At 45.0% G+C, this 22,740-nt stretch overlaps 1 protein-coding gene across 1 annotated transcript in view; it reads right to left on the bottom strand.

Annotated features, from left to right (window-relative positions):
- Positions 1-22,740, bottom strand: part of LOC124616376 (B-cell lymphoma 6 protein homolog) — an 83,900-nt gene that overhangs the window by 35,410 nt on the left and 25,750 nt on the right. The window contains exons 3-4 of the mRNA XM_047144687.1: positions 21,813-22,106; positions 9,619-10,203 (exon numbers count right to left, since the gene is read on the bottom strand). Coding sequence (XP_047000643.1) covers positions 9,619-10,203; positions 21,813-22,106 — 879 coding nt within the window. The remainder of the gene's footprint in view (positions 1-9,618; positions 10,204-21,812; positions 22,107-22,740) is intronic.

Genomic DNA, 22,740 nt, shown 5'->3' with positions numbered 1-22,740 from the left:
AGTGGCTGTATAAAACATTATGTACTTACTATTTATCAGTGCTATTCCAGAAACGCTTTTTTGCTAATGCGTTAATCGTTGTTAAACCAAAGTTTCGTGTACTGCATTAAATCGTGTGCTTTTGACTTATTTAGTCACTTACTTCGTCGGATATCACAGAAATCGTCTTTGTATGTTTAGTGATGTTTTTTACGTTTTTCACGTGGAGCGTTACAATTGCCAAGATGTTGTACACAATGTACTACTTGCATATTTACCCACATTCGCCTTCTATGTATGGTTGTGTTCCTGTTTGCTCATATTATAAATTACTAATAATCATAGTTCATAATGAGAATAGAAAGTACTCGAACAACTCACAATTTCGCCTAACGAGCGATTTACTAATTAAAGGAAGTGGGAAATATGTCGGCTGGCACTAAAATGTCAGTGACACCAGGAATTTCAAATGGTTGAACTGAAATACCCTGCTACTATATCGGCAACTCAAATGCGCATAAAACTGTTGACAGTTAGCAACGACTCTCTCCCCGTCTTTCAACTGTCAAGTAATGAGTTATTGAAATCAAAGCGTTCGTAGTTCTATTGAACAGATGATCCGTGTTATTAATGTCTAAAAATTGGCAGAGCTGATGAAAGCATTACAAGAGTGTACAATCTGGTGTAAGACAGCCGACGGGTAAAGATATACAAAATAGCAACCATCACGTGAATGTCAGAGGGAAGAATTTGGTACATTGTTACGTGGGTAATAAACCAAAGCTTTGTGCAAAACCTGCGCCGCGTTTGTTTGTTGAACGCAGGCTGAAAGTAAATGTGAAAACGAACTCTACGTCAAGTCCTGACTGGTTTGAAGAATAAACAAAGTTTTTACTGGACCCATTTGTTAATCTGTCACGTCAGACTCTGAAAAGCTGTCAGAGCTGTAGCTGATGGGCCTGTACCCAAAAGAAATTAGGTCTCCTTCATCCACTGGCATCGGCGTGTCACGGGATGAAAGCTGAAGACATCTTACTCTCGATCTTGAAATCAGGAAAATAGTAACTGACGAAAGCTATGCATGCGTTTTGGACCAACTGTATACAAAAATGCAGGAGCATGCGGTTGGACTGGAAAAGAAGAGAATTTACCTGCCCACAAATGTTAACTGGCAGTGGTAAAGTCAAAGGATTTGACGTATGAGTTGTTGGTAAGTCCACTCGAATTTTGAACCCTTAGTCCCATAAACAAAGAAAATTCTAGCTGTAACTTTTTAGATTCCAATGAACATATTGTAGCAGCAGTAGACACTGATCAGCCTAAACATTATGACAACTAAAGCGGCAGTAAAAGTTTGTAAGCGGAGCAGACACATGGGGGCGGGAGGAGAGAGCGGGGTGGGGGTGGGAAGTCACCATAGCCAAGATATGGGGTGCAATAGGGGAAATCCTTTGAGAAAAGCGACTTTGACAAATGGCAGATTATTATTACGCAGAGCCATCGCGTTTCGACCGTAGATCTTTGCAAACGTGTCGGATCCTCAAGTGAATCACGTTTTGGCTACACTAGGTCGATGGTCGTCTCCACAAACGCCGTCAACGAGGTCAATGATGGCTCGAAACGTGCAACGCGCCATGGACGCAGGCTGGTGGGAGCAGTATAATGCTATGGGAGATAATCTCCTGCGCTTGTATGGGACCTGTGCCAGTAATCTAAGACACACTAGCAGCTAAGAACCATCTGCATCCCTTCATGCATCGTACTGCAGTGGTCTGAGGAGCATTATAGCGAATTCATGTTGATGTCTCGGCTACCAAATTCGCCTGATGTTTAAACTATGAAACCATGTGGTTCGCTATCAGGCACCATCACCGCGTACGAAAATCAGTGGCCCGTTATTTAGGCGAATTGCATGCCTCATGCCTCCACAAACCTACCAATAAGCTGCCGAATGCCTGATAAGCAGAATCAGTGATGTACTGTATCTCGTTCCAAAGACAGACAAACAAGCTATTAAGCAGGTGGTCATAATGTTTTAACTCATCAGTGTGTTAGCATATTGTAGACCTTCGAGATTTGTTGTTCAGGGATGAAATGTGCTGACTGAAAAACAGACTAAGTGCATTGTCCTATTAAATACGGTCTTTCTTTTCCAGGTCTACTAATTTTCTTCTTGCTTTTGAATCTAGAAGATAGCCGCTCATGTGTAAAATCTGTAAACACTGTGTATCATAATTAGTAATAAAAACTGACACGAGTGAAAATATACGATAATAGATGTATAAAAATTTCATTAGTAATTGGTCGGCAAACATGCTGTTTGCCACGTAATTACGAATGTCTGGTTACGAATCACTACTGACTTCAGTATGAAATATTTTCTTAATTTTGTGAAAATGTATTTGGAATTCAGGATCAAACTAGGTCAGGTTCCATCTACGGCCTGCATTAAGATGTGCGCAAGAGTACTTCAGTACATCACCTACTACAGCGCACTGCACGCACCTGTCATCTTCGTATTGGGAAATAATATGAACTCTGCCCTGCAGTGCATTACGAATTCTTTCAAACACTCAGGTAACCTGTTAAAGCATGATAAGACTGTGTGTTATGCAACTATATTTCTACAGTCGTATATATCGCTTTTGAGATGATCGTTGACAGAAGAACCCAGAAGATTGAGGTCGGGTGATCCTGGAGGTCAAGATACAGCCCCTGCTTGGCCTATCTACTTTGGATTATATTGGGGCTTCAGCAAAATGCTCTGTGCCCTAATATACATGTATCTCATTCGCCAACGTTTCACAGGCGGAAGATCCTGAAGCAGTTCTGGAAGCTTCCTTTCCCAGAAACGGAGGGAACTCTTTTCCATCAGGTTTACTTGGAAGAATGCTTGGCTGGCTTAGACGATCGCCTGGTATACTTAGCCACACATAGAATTAGAAACGTTATTGATATAGTGGTTCATGAACAGCATGTGAATCGATGTAACATTCAGCCCTATTGGATGGGGACTTCTTAAAATAGTGCATATTCCAAGTACTGAAACGCGTCAGGCTAGAGCCATTCCATTGTTTCATTTTATTACTATCATCCTCTTCTTGATCATACAACACTTTCGTTTTTTTCTCTGATTAAGTTTAGAAGATTATATATTGAAACTGGTACGTAGATGATTAGGTCATTACGATTAATTTGGTGATGGGTCTGTATTATCTACTAGGTTGGTAAACTGGACTAGTCTCAGCGAGCTTTCGCAGCGTCGGATGGCCCATTGTCCAGAAATTGCAGTCCGACTGGGATAGACTTTCACGAGTTATAAGAGCTTTACTGTTACAGAGGGTTGTTACCCATCCAGTGAGCAGGAACAGCAGTTAGGCACCCCCTGCTGAGCTCTGGATGCAAGGCGCAGCGTTGGTGACGCAGGCAGAATTTTTCTCAGAAAGTGGACACGCAAGTGGCAGACGGTCTGTAGAAAATACCCCACGGCAATGTGGCATAGAGGAATCGTTGGATCTGCAGGAGACCTGTGCACTTCTTTATAAACTGTTCTACTAATCAAAATTGCTCCCTGCAGCGTTACTGGTTACAGGCCGAACACTAGTCACAAACTGACAGATTGTGGCGGCCATTTCGTGAGATAACATTGTCAGGTGCGTATTAGTGCCAACTTGCCGAATGTTTAGCCCGATTTCTGTTGAACTGCCACCGCATCTTTCTGCTCCAAGGACTCGGAGGTTGTTGAACTGTCTCATGTCGTACAGAGCAGAAGACGCTATGATTGGTCAGCACGAAACGCAGTAGACAGAGGGGGTGTCAGAGCACCTTCTATCCTTGAAAAATGGAGCCCGCATTCGTTTGATTTGCAACGTTTTTGGAGAGTGGGTGTCTGAACCAGATTGTTAACATTTTATTTAAACTTGCAAAAGTCGGCTAGCAGATGTTGGTGTCTGATTATGTGCCATCTGGATGGGGTCTCCTCCAGGCTATCATCAGCTGCCTCCGGGGCATACCCAAGGCGCCTTGGGTTCGCAGTCAGCATCTGGGCGCACCTAGTACCTGACCTCCTGCCGGACTTCTGGCTGTCTGGCGCATACGAGCCTTGCTGCCGTTGGAGTTCCTGACGCAGCCACGCTGCGCAAGGCCGGTGACGCTGCGACTCCGCGGTGACGCCCTCTCGCGCCAAAAACCCGCAGACATGCAGCCTTACGCCTTTCTGAGGTGGGCTCTGCTGCCTGGCGTCATCGCACGCCATCGAGACGCCGCCTGCAGTTGCCGTAGGAGTTATTTTTAAATGAAGTATGTTGATACCGAAGCATACGTGATTCCACGATTCCCGACTGGTTCTTCGCACCCAGTACTCTACTCACCATCCTGAGTTGGCTTCTTGGCATTCAATTAATGGACCATTCTGGTACCGTAACAAGACAGTCGTTTTAACTTTTCTCCATTCACGAGCGGAATAGGAAAAGGAATAACTTTAGTGGTTCAAATGGTTCAAATGGCTCTGAGCACTATGGGACTTAACATCTGAGGTCATCAGTCCCCTAGAACTTAGAACTACTTAAACCTAACTAACCTAAGCACATCACACACATCCATGCCCGAGGCGGGATTTGAACCTGCGACCGTAGCGGTCGCGCTGTTCCAGACTGTAGCGCCTAGAACCGCTCGGCCATTTCGTCCGGCTAACTTTAATGGTTTATACTATATAGTGACATGCATATATAGATGCACACTCTATTGTCTGTATTCAGACGATTCTGTATATTTCCCATTTTTATTATTTCACATGTATTACGATTAAACACAAAGATTAATACTTCACACAAAACTCACAATGATTTCACAAGCTACGACATGGTGGCGAATATTGAAGTGATCAAAAAGGTGTAACATAAATTTATTTTATTTCCGTCTGTGATCAGGAATTGTTACATCCTTAGACTACCCGTTTCGGCAAGCGATGACCATTTTCAGGTCTGTTTCAAAACGTATCCTAATATAACGAAGCCATAGTGGCATCGTCAAAAAATTAGAGTAGCCTCGTCGCGCATACACTGACAAGCCAAAACATTACGACCACCACCCACCACAACATTGGATACCTGGTGAGATTGCGGCACGTGACGCGGCAACAAAAGTAAGCGTTGCAGACATGGACGGGGCATCACCCTAGAGAAGATATGGGCTGCAAATGGGAAATCATTGAGATAAGCGACATTGACAAAGGCTTGTGAACGAGTATCGAGTATATCGAAACGGTGAAGCAGGTCGAATGTTCACGTGCTACTGTCGTGAGCATCTACGGAAAGAGTGTAAATAGCCTGCTTATATGTTTGTATGTTGGCAGCGCTATAGATTGTATTAATATCGCTGACATCGCACTGCGCCCTCGATAAGAGACTCTGTGGTTGGAAGGACTAGCAGTTAACAGTTAGCGAGCAGACAGGTAAGGGTTTGGACATGATGTCTTAGTGGAGACTCAGTATTGGTAGGACATGCATTGTAAAATGAGGAAGGATGTAGTTGGTAATGTTTTGTTAGTGAAATTATTGACAACTATATAATTTTTAGAACTGGATGTCACATGAATAAGGTAAAACCTTCTAAATACGTTGTTTGCTCTTAAACATATTTCTTTTGCTAACCATATGCCTCCTAGTAGTTAGAGTCTGTAGTAGAATCTTTTTATTTAGCTGGCTTTAGCTGCTGCATGCTGAAATTGCTATAGTTCGTCTTACGAAGATTTTCTGTGAGGTAAGTGACTTATAAAAATGTGTAGGTTATTTTTAGGATTTCTTGCAATTCAATGCAATTCTTTTGTGTTAATTGTTTGAAGCCATGTTGTCATTGTATAGCAGTGAGATTGCGTTGGGCTTGTATATTGAGGGTAATAAATTAATAGGTTAAGTTTGATTAGTCTTTGTCAGGAAAAATTCTGTAGGTCAGTGTTGAAATGATAAAAATAAGTAAAGAAACAGTAGTTTCAGTTTCACTCAGTAGTTTCAGTTACACAGAGAAGTTTCAAGAGGTAGAAGGGCAGTGAAACTACCACTAGCCGCTAAATGTTTGGAGGTCCACGACTCTTCACTTGACGTCGTGTTCGGAGACTTGTCTGCTCTGTAAAATAGGATAAAAGGTGATCAATCGTATCTCTGCCGAAAGAGAACAAGGATCGTGCACACACAAGTGTCTCAGAGCACAGCGTTCATCGTACATTGTTGAATATCTAGCCCGCAATAGACGGCCCGTACGTGTTCACATGGGGACCCAACGACATCGTCAGTTACGACTGCAGTGGGCACGGGACCGTCGCGATTCGACGTCGGTCATTGGAAAAGTGTCGGCTCTTCGGGTGAGTCACATTTTTGTTGCACTAGGTCGATGGCTGTCTCCACAAACATCGTCATCGAGGTGAACGGTGGCTGGAAACATGCAGCACGCCACGGACGCAGGCTGGTGGGGAGCAGTATTATGCTATGGGAGACATTCTCCTGCACTTGCATGAGGTCTGTGGTAGTGACCGAAGACACGGTGACAGCTGCGAATCACCTACATGCCTTCATGCTTGATGTCTTTCCCGACGGCGATGTCATCTTTCAGCAGAACAGTTGCCCTTGTCTAGGAGGCACAACCATGCTACAGTGGTTTGAGGAGCATTATAGTGAACCCACGTTGGCGTCTCGGCGACCGAATTCGCCTGATGTAAATCCTGTGGAATCCATCTGTGTCACTATTTGGTGCCATCACCGAGCACGCAAACTATTTATGCGAATTGCATGACTTGTGCATAGTCGTCTAATGCTACATAACTCCACAAACCTGCCAACAAACTGTCGGATCCGCGATACACCGAATCAGTGATGTATTTCGTTTCGAAGACGGAAAAATAAGCTATTAGTAGGTGGTCATAGTGTTTTGGCTCATCTTTGTATTTAAAGTATGTTATACACTATAGATAGTTATATACACTATATGTAGTGTATAACATACTTTAAATACAAAGATGAGCCAAAACTGAGACAAATTGTCAGCGGAATCATCTCGTTAATAGGGCTGGTTTTCATAACAAACTGCCAGGAACAGTAGCACTGTTAAAAATATGGTTCCGCTGATACTGTGGCTTAATGTACACCGCATTTTAAAAATGTGTGACGATGCCTATTTCATGATGCCACTATGGTTTTATTGTATTATGACATGTTTTCAAACGTATCTGAAGATGGTCATCGCTGAGCAAAACCAGTAGTCTATGGACCTAAACATTTTTTGATTATAGAAGGAAATAAAAGAAATTTATTTTAAAATAATTTTTTTGAAGCAAAAGGTTGTCACAGACATTTTCAGACATCAATTTGCACAATCACAATATTCTGCAGATACAACATTCTGACGACTATACTGTTCTCAGTTCTAAGAAATTTGTAATGTGGAAAAGGGGATACGGGATTTACGTTGGTTGGAAATTTCATAGAGGAAACGACTTATTTTAAACTAATACAAAATAGGTAGCACTCGTCCCTGGCTGTGTTACAAAAATGAAGAGCTTAGAGGACGAATCAGTGACACTTTCTGCGGAACCCGTCCATCATTTTGCTGGAAAATGGCTAAAGTTGTAATCGATTTGTTCGATCGATGGTCCTGAGAAGTGCCGTACCATCCACCACAATCCCCGACTTAGCCCTTGTGACTTCGACTTGATACCTAAATAAAAGGAAGAACTCCAGGACATTCCCTTCAGAACTGTTACAGAAATTTATCGGGAAACAGACCGCTCCACTCGAACTATTAACACAACTGGTCCTGCTAACGATATCCTCCGACTTTCAGATAGCTAACAACAGGCATTACACAGCACTAGTGACTACTATGAAGAGCAGTAAAAGCTTGGAACATGTATCTAGCAGTGGAAAAATGGAAAAATGCTCCCACAAAAAATAGCGATATGTTTGTGTTTATTTAAAAGACTCTGACTGAAAGTGGGGTAAGAGCTGCCTCGTTTCACCTTCCTCAGCACCTTTAAAAACTTTCCAAAAAATGTTTGGCATTCAAACAGTCGAAGTATTTTAAATAAACGAGAACATTTTCACATTTTTTGCGTTCCGTCAGGAACATTATTCTTCTGGTTCTCTGCTTTCGCCTGACACAACAGGACATGTGACGAATATGAAAAGAAATGTATTGATCAGTTAAATTTAGACAATTTACTTATGTGAAACGGAAATTATATGAAATGTAATAGTCAGCCAACCCGCTGCACAATTATTTTAAAAAAAATTTAATGTTGTCATGTAATTTCATGCAACTTTTACCATTGTGATAAAGATGGTCTTAGAATTATCGAAACCTGGTTAATGTGTTTTTTAAAAAAATGTGGCGACCGGTTGGTTGACTATTACATTTTATGTAACTGCATATACCGTTGCTCAGCCCACAGCCACAAAGTGTTTAAAATATCATGAAACTGAAACAACGAAAACTAATTTTACACCTCGGGCAGGATTTTATCCGTTAAAAGATCTTGCATATTCTTCAGTACTACAACGTGGGGCTCCCAGACGATAACGCCAACACTTTACCACATATTTCTTCGTGCTACGTCACTTTATATACTACGCAATCACATCACACCGTATTTTCCGTGCGTATTTTACATCTACAAGTAAGGTAACTTCGAATCTCTGTATCTTGGAAACGGACAAAGATATGAATAACATTTTCAAGGTTATTCGAGATCGTGATCTTAGGAATACATCCCAAAAATTACAGTCATTTGCTGTGCATAGCCGTCTCGCAATTCGTGGTTGGGTTTTCGTACCCAAAATATTAGTTTTTGGCGTGTTCCTCCATAACGTATAAAGATTTCTGAAAACTGGGACGTGGCTCTTGAAGATAGATGGCTACAGAATATATCCTTTAAATCTGGGCAATATGGTGCGGTTATTTATTATACAGATATCGCCTTAGAACGGATTTTATGTGTAGAAGTAAGATAACTTAGAACCTCCGTATCTTGGAAATGGACAAATATATGGAGAAAATTTCAGGGTTGTTCGGGATCGGATCTTAGGAATATATCGTTACAATCTGAGCCGTTTGCTGTTCATAGTCTCGGCTAGGTTTTGGTCCGCTGGCGACGGGGAAAATGTAGTAAAAATCGAACCTTTTTGTGGGGCTTTCCGAGGAACTGTTCAAGAGCTAATAGTGCCCCCATAAATCTCATCAAGCTTACCGTATACCACATCAAATGCAAAAAGAACCATCCGATTTGCTTCATTTGCGTAAGCAGGAAGAAGTATGAAATATTCGTACCTTCGATCCTATACTACAGGATAGTGAAACTATGACGATCCTTCTGTTGGGTATACGAATGGTCCCTAGCCCAAAGTCTATTCACAACATTTTACCCTACCTTTTTATTATTAGAGGAATTCGAAGTATGAGCACTGAATAGACTCTCTTTTATGTGCGACGTTTCTGAACGACAGCCTTGCATGTTGTCCCATGCATACCGAATTTTTATATCTTCTGAATAAACAGCTGCCACTATTAAATTTCGAACTGCCGTATTTTAGTAGGTGAACAGTCGAACTTTGAACTGGTGAAGTATTTAAATAGTGTAGGTTGTGAGCTGACCTGCAGCGATGGGAGCGAGGGCGGCACCTGCCACACGTTGGGCGGCGCGCCCGCCGTGCAGTACCCGGTGCCGGCGCTGACGCCACCGGCCTGGGAGGCAGGTGCCGCCGCAGCCTGCGAATCCGGCAGGACTCCGGCGGAGACCTCGCAAGCGGGCGGCAGCGGGGGCTGAGCCGGCGGCAGAGCCAGCGGCCGCGGCGGGCTCTTCACGTCGGTCGTCGGTTGCTGCAGCGGCAGCGCCACCGCTGTCGGAGTGCTCCACGTCGTCGTCGTCTGCTCGCGTTCTACTTGCGGTATGGTTACGTCACACTGCGGTGCCGTCTGCGTGATGGAGTCCCGGGAAGGCAGTGGAGTCAGTGTCTCTGCACATTCCAGGTGATTCTTCGGGCTATATGGACGTTGTTCTGCGCTCTTCGTCGACGGAAAATGCACTTTCGACTCCGTAAGCTGGTGGTCTACGGTCGCCGATGGTTTTTCAGTTAGGAAAGGTGTAATCGACGCTGTCACAGCTGGTGGTATCATGTCGGTGACATTTCCTGACGACTGGTGACTGTCGGCCTGGGATTTTCCTTCGACGCATTGCTCCTGGAATTTTGAAATAATAGGTTTTAATGATGTTTATTGGAGCGGTGAGTCATTCACTCCACATCGCCTATTTACATTTAATTTTATTTTCGAGCTCTTCAGATGCATTTTCTTTAGTTTTGGGGTGCTTTACGTACTGACTTCGCAAGCTAATGTGCTGAATATATAACAGCTGAACACGTTGGCAGATGTATTCTAAATGACCATTGAACTTAAGAAATTGTGTAGGTATGTCGGACAATTAACAAGTGTAAAACCAATATGCTGTGTAATTCGTAATCTGAACAGAAGCCAGTGAAGATAAGTAATTATGATGAAGTGATACATTCGGGACAAAGGCAAGCGATGCTAAGTGTGACACAGAAAGAAATGAATCTGAAAAAAAACTTTATGTTTATTTGTAGCAACTGAATGCAGTATACGGAAGTAAATATTCCGCGTTTCTGAATGTCAGTTAGAAATATTATTTTTCTAAACTTTTTATGTGATACGATACTTTATTTTCAAAAGAATCGCATCTATAGTCGTTAGCATCTCAGTAGCACTCTCGAACTAACTGCACTAATGGATAATGGATCTCAGCATCTCAGTAGCACCCTCGAACTAACTGCACTAATGGACACAGATTCATATGTAGTAAGGTGAACATTGCTAACATGCGAGGAGTACTCTGGAGTAGGTCCATTACGGTGTCATATACGGTTTGCTTAGGAGATGCACTACAGTTTCTCATTAATCTGACAGTTTCTCATTAATCTTCTGTACAAATGGTTTTATGTGATTAGGCACTTAATATAGTCTCAGACCTTTAATCCTAGATTCTATCAGTGGTACCATACTCACTGCTTATCACTAATGATCCAATAAAAGTATGCTAATATATTTCTCCTAATCATGTGGATTACTTCAGATACAATTTCAGTAGACATAGTCCTATTCGCTAAATGAAGTATACCTCTGTCTCATAGTTTTCAGTTTCCCTACAATAATTCAATAACAATATTTTTTATTAAGCAATGGCGTTAACAGCAAATAGAGTATTCTGTTCCCTTGTATGTTTTGTTTATTGGTAATAGCCTTCTCTTCAGGACTTTGCCCACATATGTGCTCGAACACTATTCCCCTCAGCTTATCTCCCCTCTCTGTTCCCACCTCCTCCTCCGCCACTCTGTCCACCACATCCTCCAACCTTTGTCAACCTCCTTCTCCCCACTCTCTCTAGCTCATTCCTCTATCATTCACTTTTATCTATCTCCTCCTCTCCTCTGTCTCTGCTTCTCATCTCCTCTCTGTCAAATCCTCCTCTTCCCTCCATATTCTCCTCCTCCTCTTTCTCTGACCACCTCATCCTCCTCCTCCTCCTCCCTCCTCTGCCCCCCACTGTAGTGTACATCCTCCCCTCCTCCACCAGTCTTTGTCCATACCGTCTTTCTCCCTTCTCACTATCCATTATCTCCTGTCTCCTCCTTTCCCTTTTCATCCCTCCGTCAAGGTTGGTGCTACTCCAACACAACACGCCTCTCATACATTGCAGCCAACATACTGAGAGATGGAAAACCTTCATGTCTCTGTGCATAGGCTGTTACGCAAAGCAGGTTGATAAGGCAGGCTGATACTACTCCTAAACAGCATATCTGTCATACAGAGCAACCTATATTTTGAGATGTGGACATTGTTTCATGTCCCTGTCTTGTACGCTGCCCTACAAAGCTGGTCGAACCGGTAGGCGACAGTTTACCTACACAATATGCCTGTCATGCAGACCATCCTATACGTCAGGTGATGTAAAAAACACACTGAAGGAAGGAAGTTATAAAGCCCGTACAGATACTGAGACCTGCTGTTTCTGTGCCAGATTTCCTTGAAATCGATCCAGGTGTTAGGGAGGACATCCCATACATCGACACATACACTGTGCCTTATACACTCCTGGAAATGGAAAAAAGAACACATTGACACCGGTGTGTCAGACCCACCATACTTGCTCCGGACACTGCGAGAGGGCTGTACAAGCAATGATCACACGCACGGCACAGCGGACACACCAGGAACCGCGGTGTTGGCCGTCGAATGGCGCTAGCTGCGCAGCATTTGTGCACCGCCGCCGTCAGTGTCAGCCAGTTTGCCGTGGCATACGGAGCTCCATCGCAGTCTTTAACACTGGTGGCATGCCGCGACAGCGTGGACGTGAACCGTATGTGCAGTTGACGGACTTTGAGCGAGGGCGTATAGTGGGCATGCGGGAGGCCGGGTGGACGTACCGCCGAGTTGCTCAACATGTGGGGCGTGAGGTCTCCACAGTACATCGATGTTGTCGCCAGTGGTCGGCGGAAGGTGCACGTGCCCGTCGACCTGGGACCGGACCGCAGCGACGCACGGATGCACGCCAAGACCGTAGGATCCTACGCAGTGCCGTAGGGGACCGCACCGCCACTTCCCAGCAAATTAGGGACACTGTTGCTCCTGGGGTATCGGCGAGGACCATTCGCAACCGTCTCCATGAAGCTGGGCTACGGTCCCGCACACCGTTAGGCCGTCTTCCGCTCACGCCCCAACATCGTGCAGCCCGCCTCCAGTGGTGTCGCGACAGGCGTGAATGGAGGGACGAATGGAGACGTGTCGTCTTCAGCGATGAGAGTCGCTTCTGCCTTGGTGCCAATGATGGTCGTATGCGTGTTTGGCGCCGTGCAGGCGAGCGCCACAATCAGGACTGCATACGACCGAGGCACACAGGGCCAACACCCGGCATCATGGTGTGGGGAGCGATCTCCTACACTGGCCGTACACCACTGGTGATCGTCGAGGGGACACTGAATAGTGCACGGTACATCCAAACCGTCATCGAACCCATCGTTCTACCATTCCTAGACCGGCAAGGGAACTTGCTGTTCCAACAGGACAATGCACGTCCGCATGTATCCCGTGCCACCCAACGTGCTCTAGAAGGTGTAAGTCAGCTACCCTGGCCAGCAAGATCTCTGGATCTGTCCCCCATTGAGCATGTTTGGGACTGGATGAAGCGTCGTCTCACGCGGTCTGCACGTCCAGCACGAACGCTGGTCCAACTGAGGCGCCAGGTGGAAATGGCATGGCAAGCCGTTCCACAGAACTACATCCAGCATCTCTACGATCGTCTCCATGGGAGAATAGCAGCCTGCGAAAGGTGCGAAAGGTGCGAAAGGTGCATATACACTGTACTAGTGCCGACATTGTGCATGATCTGTTGCCTGTGTCTATGTGCCTGTGGTTCTGTCAGTGTGATCATGTGATGTATCTGACCCCAGGAATGTGTCAATAAAGTTTCCCCTTCCTGGGACAATGAATTCACGGTGTTCTTATTTCAATTTCCAGGAGTGTATATAGAAAGAGATTTAATCCGTATCTTTCTGAATACATGAGAGCGATGGGGTTCTTGTGTAGGTACCTCAGAAACCATACTGCAGCACATCAACCCTGGTGTTACTTAATGTATGTCATCAGAATTTCATAATTAAAATGACGATCTTAAGTCGAATAAAAGGTATTCCATATTCAGGAAACACTGAGATGAACAAGGGCTGTATAATGCTTCCCTATGAAACTCCAGGTGCCTGTTTTATTTCTGTAAATCAGTTGACATCTTTGTTCTAGTATGTGTGTTAGTCATAAAGCTTTAATTATCATCTCCAAAATGTGAATTTCTTGTTTATTTGACCTGGAGATCTGCAGTACGTTAAAATGTTTACGCAACGGTATCATAAAAAAGCTGCACAGGAGCCAAAGGACAATGGTGCCATACACTGATACAGTGGAGTATTGGGCTGCAAACATGACAATGGTCTCTTCAAATTTTCCCGGCGTATCGAGTATTCCACAAGATTTCGGGATTGCAGCCGGATCTCATCGACTTCTTTCCACGATATTTCGGCTGACAACCTTACAGCCATCTTCAGGAGAGATTTTGACACTGGACATTGCTAGTTTTTTTTTTTTTACTTTATTGTTATTTTAAAACCTGTACAATCAGGCAGGCTGTCAGCAGCACACTACGCTGCTCTTCAGCCATAGAATATACAAGGAGCAAAAACAGTGAGAAGACACATAAGCTACAGAACGGTGGGCAATAAAACAGGAGACACTTAGAGACAGACACGGAGCCATTCACACTCGTCGATAATCCACACTGCTAACTGATGAGACGACGCACAAACACTGAAGATGACGATGGCACTGGTGAACGATGGAGTGTGACGGTGAACACTGAACACTAAACACGACGGCACACACGAAACACTGATGGCGGTGATCTCCGGCGCGCGAATGTCCACTTAGCGTGTGCGGGTCCGGGGACCTGCCAAGAGGGGAACAGGGATGAGGTGGGGGAGAGGGGAGAAAAAGGATGCCAATGGCGGAGGAGACGGGCAGGAGGAGACGGACAGGGGAGGGGAGGCCCGGGGGAGGAGGGGGGAGAAAAGGAGGAGGGAGGGAAAAGGGAGAGAAGGGAGGGAGGGTGCCCAGAGGAGCAAGCACAGGAGGAAGGCGGGAGGGTCAAAGTTGGTAGGAGGGGTAGATGGAGGGGAGGAGGGCATCATCAGGGAGGGGGAGCTGGCGGAAGCCACCTTGGGAGAGGGTAAGGAGGGTGGAGAGTTGGAGACCGGGTGGGACGTGCGAATACAGGCGCGGCAGCGGGCGGGGGTGGGAGAGGATTGGGGAGACGAGTGGGTGAGGAGGATCGAGTTTGCGGGAGGTGTACAGGAGCCGTATCCTTTCAAGGAAAAGGAGGAGGTGGGGGAAGGGGATGAGATCGTACAGGAGCCGCGTGGGGGAGGGGAGATGGATGCGATAGGCGAGGCGGAGAGCATGACATTCAAGGATTTGGAGGGATTTATAAAAGGTAGGGGGGCGGAGATCCAAGCCGGATGGGCATAACAAAGGATAGGGCGGATGAGGGACTTATAGGTGTGGGGGATGGTGGAGGGGTCCAGACCCCACGTACAGCCGGAGAGGAGCTTGAGGAGACTGAGTCGGGAGCGTGCCTTGGCTTGGATTGTCCGGAGGTGGGGAGTCCAGGAGAGGCGACGGTCGAGGGTGACGCCAAGGTACGTAAGGGTGGGAGTGAGGGCGACAGGACGGCCATAGATGGTGAGATAGAAATCAAGGAGGCGGAAGGAAGGGGTGGTTTTGCCTACAATGATCGCCTGGGTTGTGGAGGGATTGACCTTGAGCAACCACTGGTTGCACCAAGCGGTGAACCGGTCAAGATGGGATTGGAGAAGGTGTTGGGAGCGCTGCAGGGTGGGGGCAAGGGCAAGGAAGGCGGTGTCATCGGCAAACTGGAGGGGGTGGACGGGGGCTGACGGCGGCGGCATGTCCGCCGTGTAGAAAAGGTACAGAAGGGGGGAGAGGACCGAGCCTTGGGGCACACCGGCAGAGGGGAAAAAGGTGTAGGAATCGGTGTTATGGATGGTGACATAGGAAGGACGGCGGGAGAGAAAGGAGCCGATCAGACGGACGTAGTTAATGGGAAGGGCGAAGGTTTGGAGCTTGAAGAGGAGACCGGATTGCCATACGCGGTCATATGCACGTTCGAGGTCCAGGGAGAGGAAGATTGCGGAGCGACGGGAATTAAGCTGTTCGGAAAGGAGATGAGTGAGGTGAAGGAGGTCGTCGGAAGAGAAGGACGGCCGAAAGCCACACTGGGTAACGGGAAGGAGGCGGTGCTGGCGGAGATGCTGGTGGATGCGGCGGGTGAGGATAGATTCCAGGACATTGCTGAAGACCGAGGTAAGGCTGATGGGACGGTAGGAGGAGACGGCGGACGGCGGTTGGCCAGGTTTAAGGAACATGAGGATACGGGAGGTTTTCCACAGGTCGGGGTAGTAACCGGTGGACAGGACTATAGTGTAGAGCCTGGCCAGGGTGGAGAGGAAAGAGACGGGAGCTTCACGAAGGTGACGGTAGGTGACACGATCGTGACCAGGAGCGGTGTTACGTTTTGTGCGGAGTGTATCAATGAGATCCTGTGTAGTGATAGGGGCAATTGCTAGTGCAAGTCGCTCTATTTATACGTAGAAGTGCCGTAGGCTCGCATGCGCAAGTTACCGTAGCATGCGCGCCACCTGTCGATTCCAAGGCCCTCTACAATATTACTGCATCTATGGAGCGCAAACGAATGCGTGAAAAAACATGAGTGCCACACTCGCCTTTTACAGCCCAGTAAGTCGGCCATAGCCGAACATTGTATTTCTACAGGACGTACTATGGATTATTCGGCCACGAAAATCTTGGCCCCATCGAGATCCTTTTGGGATTCAGTTGTGAAGGAATCCGTGGAAATACGTTTAGCGGAAAATCTCATTAATCACGATGGCGGCTTTTTATTGAATAAGGCCTAGGACCCGTTGATTTCTTTAATTTCAACCAAAAGAAAACTTTTTATGGCTTCTGACATGTCGAGCGACAAGTAATTTTAATTTTAATATTGAAATTTTGCATTTTATTGTTTTGGACACGTCTGCGTGCATGTTTTACTTTTTTCACGCATTCGTTTGCGCTCCATAGATGCAGTAATATTGTAGAGGGCCTTGGAATCGACAGGTGGCGCGCATGCTACGGTAACTTGCGCATGCGCGCCTACGGCACTTCTACGTATAAATAGAGCGACTTGCACTAGCAATCTCCAGTGTCGAACACTCGCCTGAAGATGGCTGTAAGGTTGTCAGCCGAAATATCGTGGAAAGAAGTCGATGAGATCCGGCTGCAATCCCGAAATCTTGTGGAATGTGACAATGGTCGCTGCCCTCTAGACTTCTCAATTGCTCACTCTTTCATAAAGGTCCGCTGAACCAAGGTCCGAGGCGGGAATGTCGCAGCTGTATCAGGCCATTTCAGATGTCATAAGTCATCTAATCGCAGTGTAAGGGTACTTAATAAATTGCTATGACCTCTAGACAATGGGGCAAAGCAAGCAGTGAGAAATGCCAGTAAAGGTTAAGACTCAGTCGTCATCAGACTAGGTGATTTTTCAGTGTTTGTTGGGACTGCGCTGAGGTCAGCTAAACAAGCTATTAAGGAGCAAACTTTCTGAATTCTCGTGCCTCGGCTGTAGGACGCTGTGAAGATGGAGGGGAAATTGGCCACGTTGCTGTTCAACAATGCCAAAACTCTTTCCGCACAGGACACAGTCACTCCTGATGCTTCGTCGGGCTATCAACTATCAAATTTTGTCTTGCTTTCCCATCCCATATTCTACTGAGATTGCTGACTTACTCCTTATTCCTCAGCCGAAGAAATCATTGCAGATCAGGCATGTCCAGAACGACAACGTCATCATTTTCCAAGCGGAAAGTTTGCTGAACACCTGAAGTGTAAACTGCTACAGCCGAGACCACCCCGAGTCGTCCACCGCTGGTAAAAATTGTTCACATCAGTAAATGAGTGTTAGAGAAGGACAAACACCATCTCGAATATTCGTGGGCACAGCTTGAATTTTCGATGTCTTATTTTCCTCTTTTTCTTAGCTTTAATCCTGTCTAGGAGAGAGTCCTCTGTACCAGAGATTTGGCAAATTTATTTTAGTTTAATTTTGTCGTCAGGTGCCCTTCTTGTCGTTGTATCCGTATGTTAACTGTTTTTATACCGTATATTCTGAGGCGGAAATTGGGAACCTACACAGAATTTGCCTAAACGAGTGTGGGAGCAGCCTAAAACCACCCTCAAGCTGCTCTGTGCACCACTCACAGCTCACAGTCCTTAATTGGCCACGTCTATTCGATACACGTTACTCATTTTCCTGTCTTGCAATCTTGCACGATGCGCGTTGCGCTATACGAGCAGGTCTTGAACTTTTCTAGGTTGAAATTGAAAATTTTTCGACTACCGCACTTGGAACAATGTCTTTTATAGCAAAATAAATTGAGGTGACGAAAGTCATGGGATAGCGATATACACATACACAGGGGGTGGTAGTACCGCGCATAGCAAGGTATAAAAGGGCAATATGTTGGGAGCGATGTCATTTGTACCTACGTGATTCACGAGAAAAGGTTTCCGACGAGATTATGACCGAACGACGGGAATTAACAAACTGTGAACGTAGAATGGTAGTTGGAGCTAGATGAATGGGACATTCCGTTTCGGAGATCGTTAGAGAATTCAGTACTACGAGATCCACAGTATCAAGAGCGTGCCGTGAGTACCAAATTTTCAGGCATTACCTCGCACCATGGACAACACGTTGGCGATGGCCTTAAGGGGAGTTGGAATGCCCTATCTCGCCAATGTTAAATTTGCTAACTTTGTGTACCTTTTTCTTTGGAACTATTATCTTCAGAACTTTGAAATTCTGGCAGAGGTTTTCAGCATATATTGTGAGCCCACTGAACTAGAACCAATGTTTTCTTTTTGTTGGTATAGTATTTATGAATTTTTTACCATTAAGCCATTTTTTATTGGAAAAAGTATAACATAAACTTCCCTAGTTCAGAGAATAAGCCAGTTCTTGTCATGATTCTAGTTCAGTGGCCTCTTTGAACTGTTTTGCAGCATTTCTGAAAATTTGAATGTTGTTGGTTGAGTGGTTTATGAGATAAAGGTACATGTAACACTAAAAATGTCAAATGCCAGAAAATGCGATTAAAGTAATTTATTATGAAAATTCACAAATACCTTTTATTCTATTATCAAAAGTGTCCAGCAGAGTAATCAGGGTCATCTTCTAGTTCTTCTTCTTCACCTAGAAGCTTTCTTCTCCTTGCTGCCCTTGCTTTTTTTGTATTAAATTCAGCTGCATACTGAGCCTTCCTTACTCGCACGCTGTCCAGAAGCTGAAGACCTCTGATGGTGTTGATACCAGGAGCAATGCCGAGCCTTGCCATGACCTTTAGCCTACCCATATGACCATCATTGAATGAAATAACAGCATCACTGACTCCCCATTTCAATGTTTTTATCCCAACAAATACATTCTTAGGTACACGAGTCCAAATGAGGTTGTTGAACGACTCGTTTTGATTCTGGGTACAACCATGAAGACATTTTCGCAGAAGATCAGGATGCCCCAAGTCTCTATATATTGGTTTAATTACTTCCATAACAGCCAATGGAATATAATTTTTATGGTGATAAGGATCCCCAGTAGCTTGAGATTTTCTATAATTGCACCATGACTGAGGACCATCTGGACAAGCAAAATGTTGAGGATTATCATCAGTTGATGATCGATGTAAATATGTGGCCCATACAGCTTGTCTCATTTCCTGCAAATTATTTGCATTATTTCTTATTGCCATACCATAGTATTGTTGTAATTCATTTATAATTTTATCTGACAGGCGACCTCTAATGGTTTTACCATCTGACAAAATTTTGTCCTTCAGATTCTGTTTCAGTTTCCTTAGACGAGTGCCCATTCGTTTCTGAACATGACCGACACATTCTAGTTTAGTTATTGTCTTATTGACATATGGCATGGATTCTGTAACACTTTTGTATGCCTTGGAGTCCCCATCTCCAAGGAATTTTGTGTAAAATACTCCCCGTTCTTTTTCTGATCTGCTAAACATTTTCACAGCAGCGGCAGCCTCCATGCCTCCACTCGTACCTTCATAATTCTTGCTACATATGTGAGCTGCTTCTATCTTACCAGATGCACAATGGTAACAATGTTTAGTGAGCACTTCATAGTCCAAAACTTTACCGCTGTCCACACTAGTAACAGTAGCAACAGCATTTTTGGATGTGTGACCCCTTTTCTGCCAGGTTCCATCAAAAGCAACAGGGATATCTGGGTTTCCTTCATTTATATATTTTGCTTCACTGGCAGCAGCTTTCATTGATAAATCTGCTACAGACTGAACAGCATCTCCTATCACTTCAGTGTAATTGTCAATTTTAGCAGGTGGAGGTGGAAGATTCATTATGGCACAAAATGTTTGAGCAGCAGTATGTCCTTTACCAATTGCTCTCATTGCATACATTAGCCTGATATTACTCTCAAACAAATTGCTACTGCATGTTTTAGAGCTCCAAAAACAGGTCTCATTTTCACAACTGGCACAAACTATAGCAATTTTGCAGGAAAGTCCTATAGATTTTGTTATGTTCATATCAAAAGAACCTCCACAAAGATTACAACACAAACATTTCTTCATAAACTCAGTAAAAACAGGAAAGTCGACTAAAACATATTGTTCATTAGAAGCTTCATCTGTAATTTCACTTGCACAGTTTGATAACTTCTTTTTTGATGCACTGGTGGGCGTGTCTCCTTCACACATCTCAGCTGTACAAACGTCAGAACTTTCACCAGCATCAACAGGTGCTGAAGCAGAATCACTTGAACAAACGTTATTTGTAAATCTATTACCGCGAAACTTTCGCTTTTTAAATAATGATGCACTCCTAGGCATCGTAGAAACTACGCACTCACCACTGAAAGTCAAAACAAGACAGATAACAAACTCCAAATGAGCGACAAACTAAACTCGAGGCTCAAAACAAACACTCACAGATCAAAAACTGAACAATAAACACAGCTAGTCGTAAAAACAATGGTACCTATGGAAGGATCAAAGATTCTACAACTGAAGAGTGAAATCCACAGCCTTCTATATGTAATGTTTTCGGAAATGCGAAGATTTAAATGTGTACAAATCACAAGATGGGTAACTTTGCTGGGCGCACATGTAATTTTGAAAAATTAAATAAAAATACTTCCAACTGGAATTTCTTAACAAATTTTGCACCATTTTAAGCAGAAAATTTCAAATTAAGTTATAAGGTTAAAAACTGAAAATGTGAATTTTTTCCATTTTCCGGCATTCCAACTCCCCTTAACTTAACCACCGAGAGCAGCGACGTTTGCGTAGAGTTGTCAGTGCTAACACACAAGCACCACTGTGTGAAAAAAACCACTGAAATCAATGTAGGACGTACAACGAACTATTGATTAGGACAATGTGGCGAAATTTGGCGTTACTGGGCTGTGGTAGCAGTAGACGACGGACGCGAGTGTCTTTGCTATCAGCACGACGTCGTCTGCAGCTCATCTCCTGGGCTCGTGGTCATGTCGATTGGACCCTAGATGACTAGAAAACCGGGGACTGGTCAGACGGGTCCGATTTAAGCTGGTAATAGCTGATGGTAGGGTTCGAGAATGGCTCAGACCCCACAAAGCCATGAACCCAGGTTGTCAACAAATGCCTTTGCGTGGGATCATTGGGGATCATTTGCGGCCTTCAACAATGAACTTACTACGGATGACAATGGGCCATGTCAATGGGCCACAGTTGTTGGAGACTGAAGAACATTCTGGACAGTTCGAGCGGATGATTCGGCCACAGAACAGGCCTGACATGAGCCCTATGGAACATACTCAAGAAGTCAGTTCGTGCACAGAATTCTGTACCGGCAATAGTTTCGCAATTACGGACTTCTACAGAGGCAGAACGGCTCAGTATTTCAGCAAGAGACTGCCAATAACTTATTGAGTCCGTGTCACGTCGAGCTACTGCACTACGCCTGGCAAAAGCAGGTCCCTCATGATATTCGGAGGTACCCCACGACTTTTGTTACCCCGGTGTACAGTGACAATAACTCAGCGGCAAGGGATGTGGGATGAGGTGTGGTACCTGCTTGTCAGCGGTGGAGGGACGCGAGCACCGGCCCGTGGCGGAGTCGGCGGCGGCGGCGGCGGCGGCGGCGGCGTCGGGCTCGGCGGCGCAGACGCGCAGCGCGGCCGACTGCAGCAGGCGCACGCCCAGAGCCGCTGCCGTCTCCAGGAAGCGCGGCAGGTCGCCGGCCGAGACGCGCGCCTCTCCCCTGTAGATGAGGTCCAGCAGGCGGCCCAGGTCATCCGGCTCCACGCCGTGCAGCACCACCGTAACCGGCTCCGCGCCGCAGCTCGGCTGCTCCAGCAGCACGCGCTGCAACCACAGAGCATAGGAGGATATAGAGCGGCCTTTCTCACGGCGGAGGCCCGGCCGGCATGTGCTCACCTGCCTCGCCCCTGTGGGCACCTACCTGGCCGGCTGGGCACAGCCCGCGCTCCTGTTTCCTTCCTAATTTTTTGCTTACTACCTTATCTCACCTGATTTTCTGATCTCTAGTTGTTAGTTATTAACGTATTCATGGAGATGAACAAATAAACTAAATAATATAGGCGGCGGCATAAAAAAACTTAAAAAAAAATCAAATTGCATGGCATTACTTTCACTGAAAAACTTACTTTTTTTAACACATACTATAATTGCTTGTTAATTTTATTACTTTCGCACGGCAATAAGCATCCAAAATTACCTGTAGATTATTGTTATGTCTAATATATTCACAAAAGAAATAACGGAAAAAGCAAATAGGTTGTGCACAATTCTTTTTCATTGTCTCTCTGCACCATAGTCTTCCTAGAAATCATAACGGAAAATCTGTTTTTTAATCGTAGCATAATTCAGCATTAATGTCTTATTAATTTGAAAATTAGCATAAATTAAAATGAGTAAATAAATAAAGGAGTAAGCTTAATTATTTCTAACAAATTTTCATTATTGGCCTTTGACATGA

The sequence above is a fragment of the Schistocerca americana genome, chromosome 5 (assembly GCF_021461395.2).
Source record: "Schistocerca americana isolate TAMUIC-IGC-003095 chromosome 5, iqSchAmer2.1, whole genome shotgun sequence".
NCBI classification, from domain to species: Eukaryota; Metazoa; Arthropoda; class Insecta; order Orthoptera; family Acrididae; genus Schistocerca; species Schistocerca americana.
This window is presented reverse-complemented; position numbering and strand designations above follow the sequence as displayed.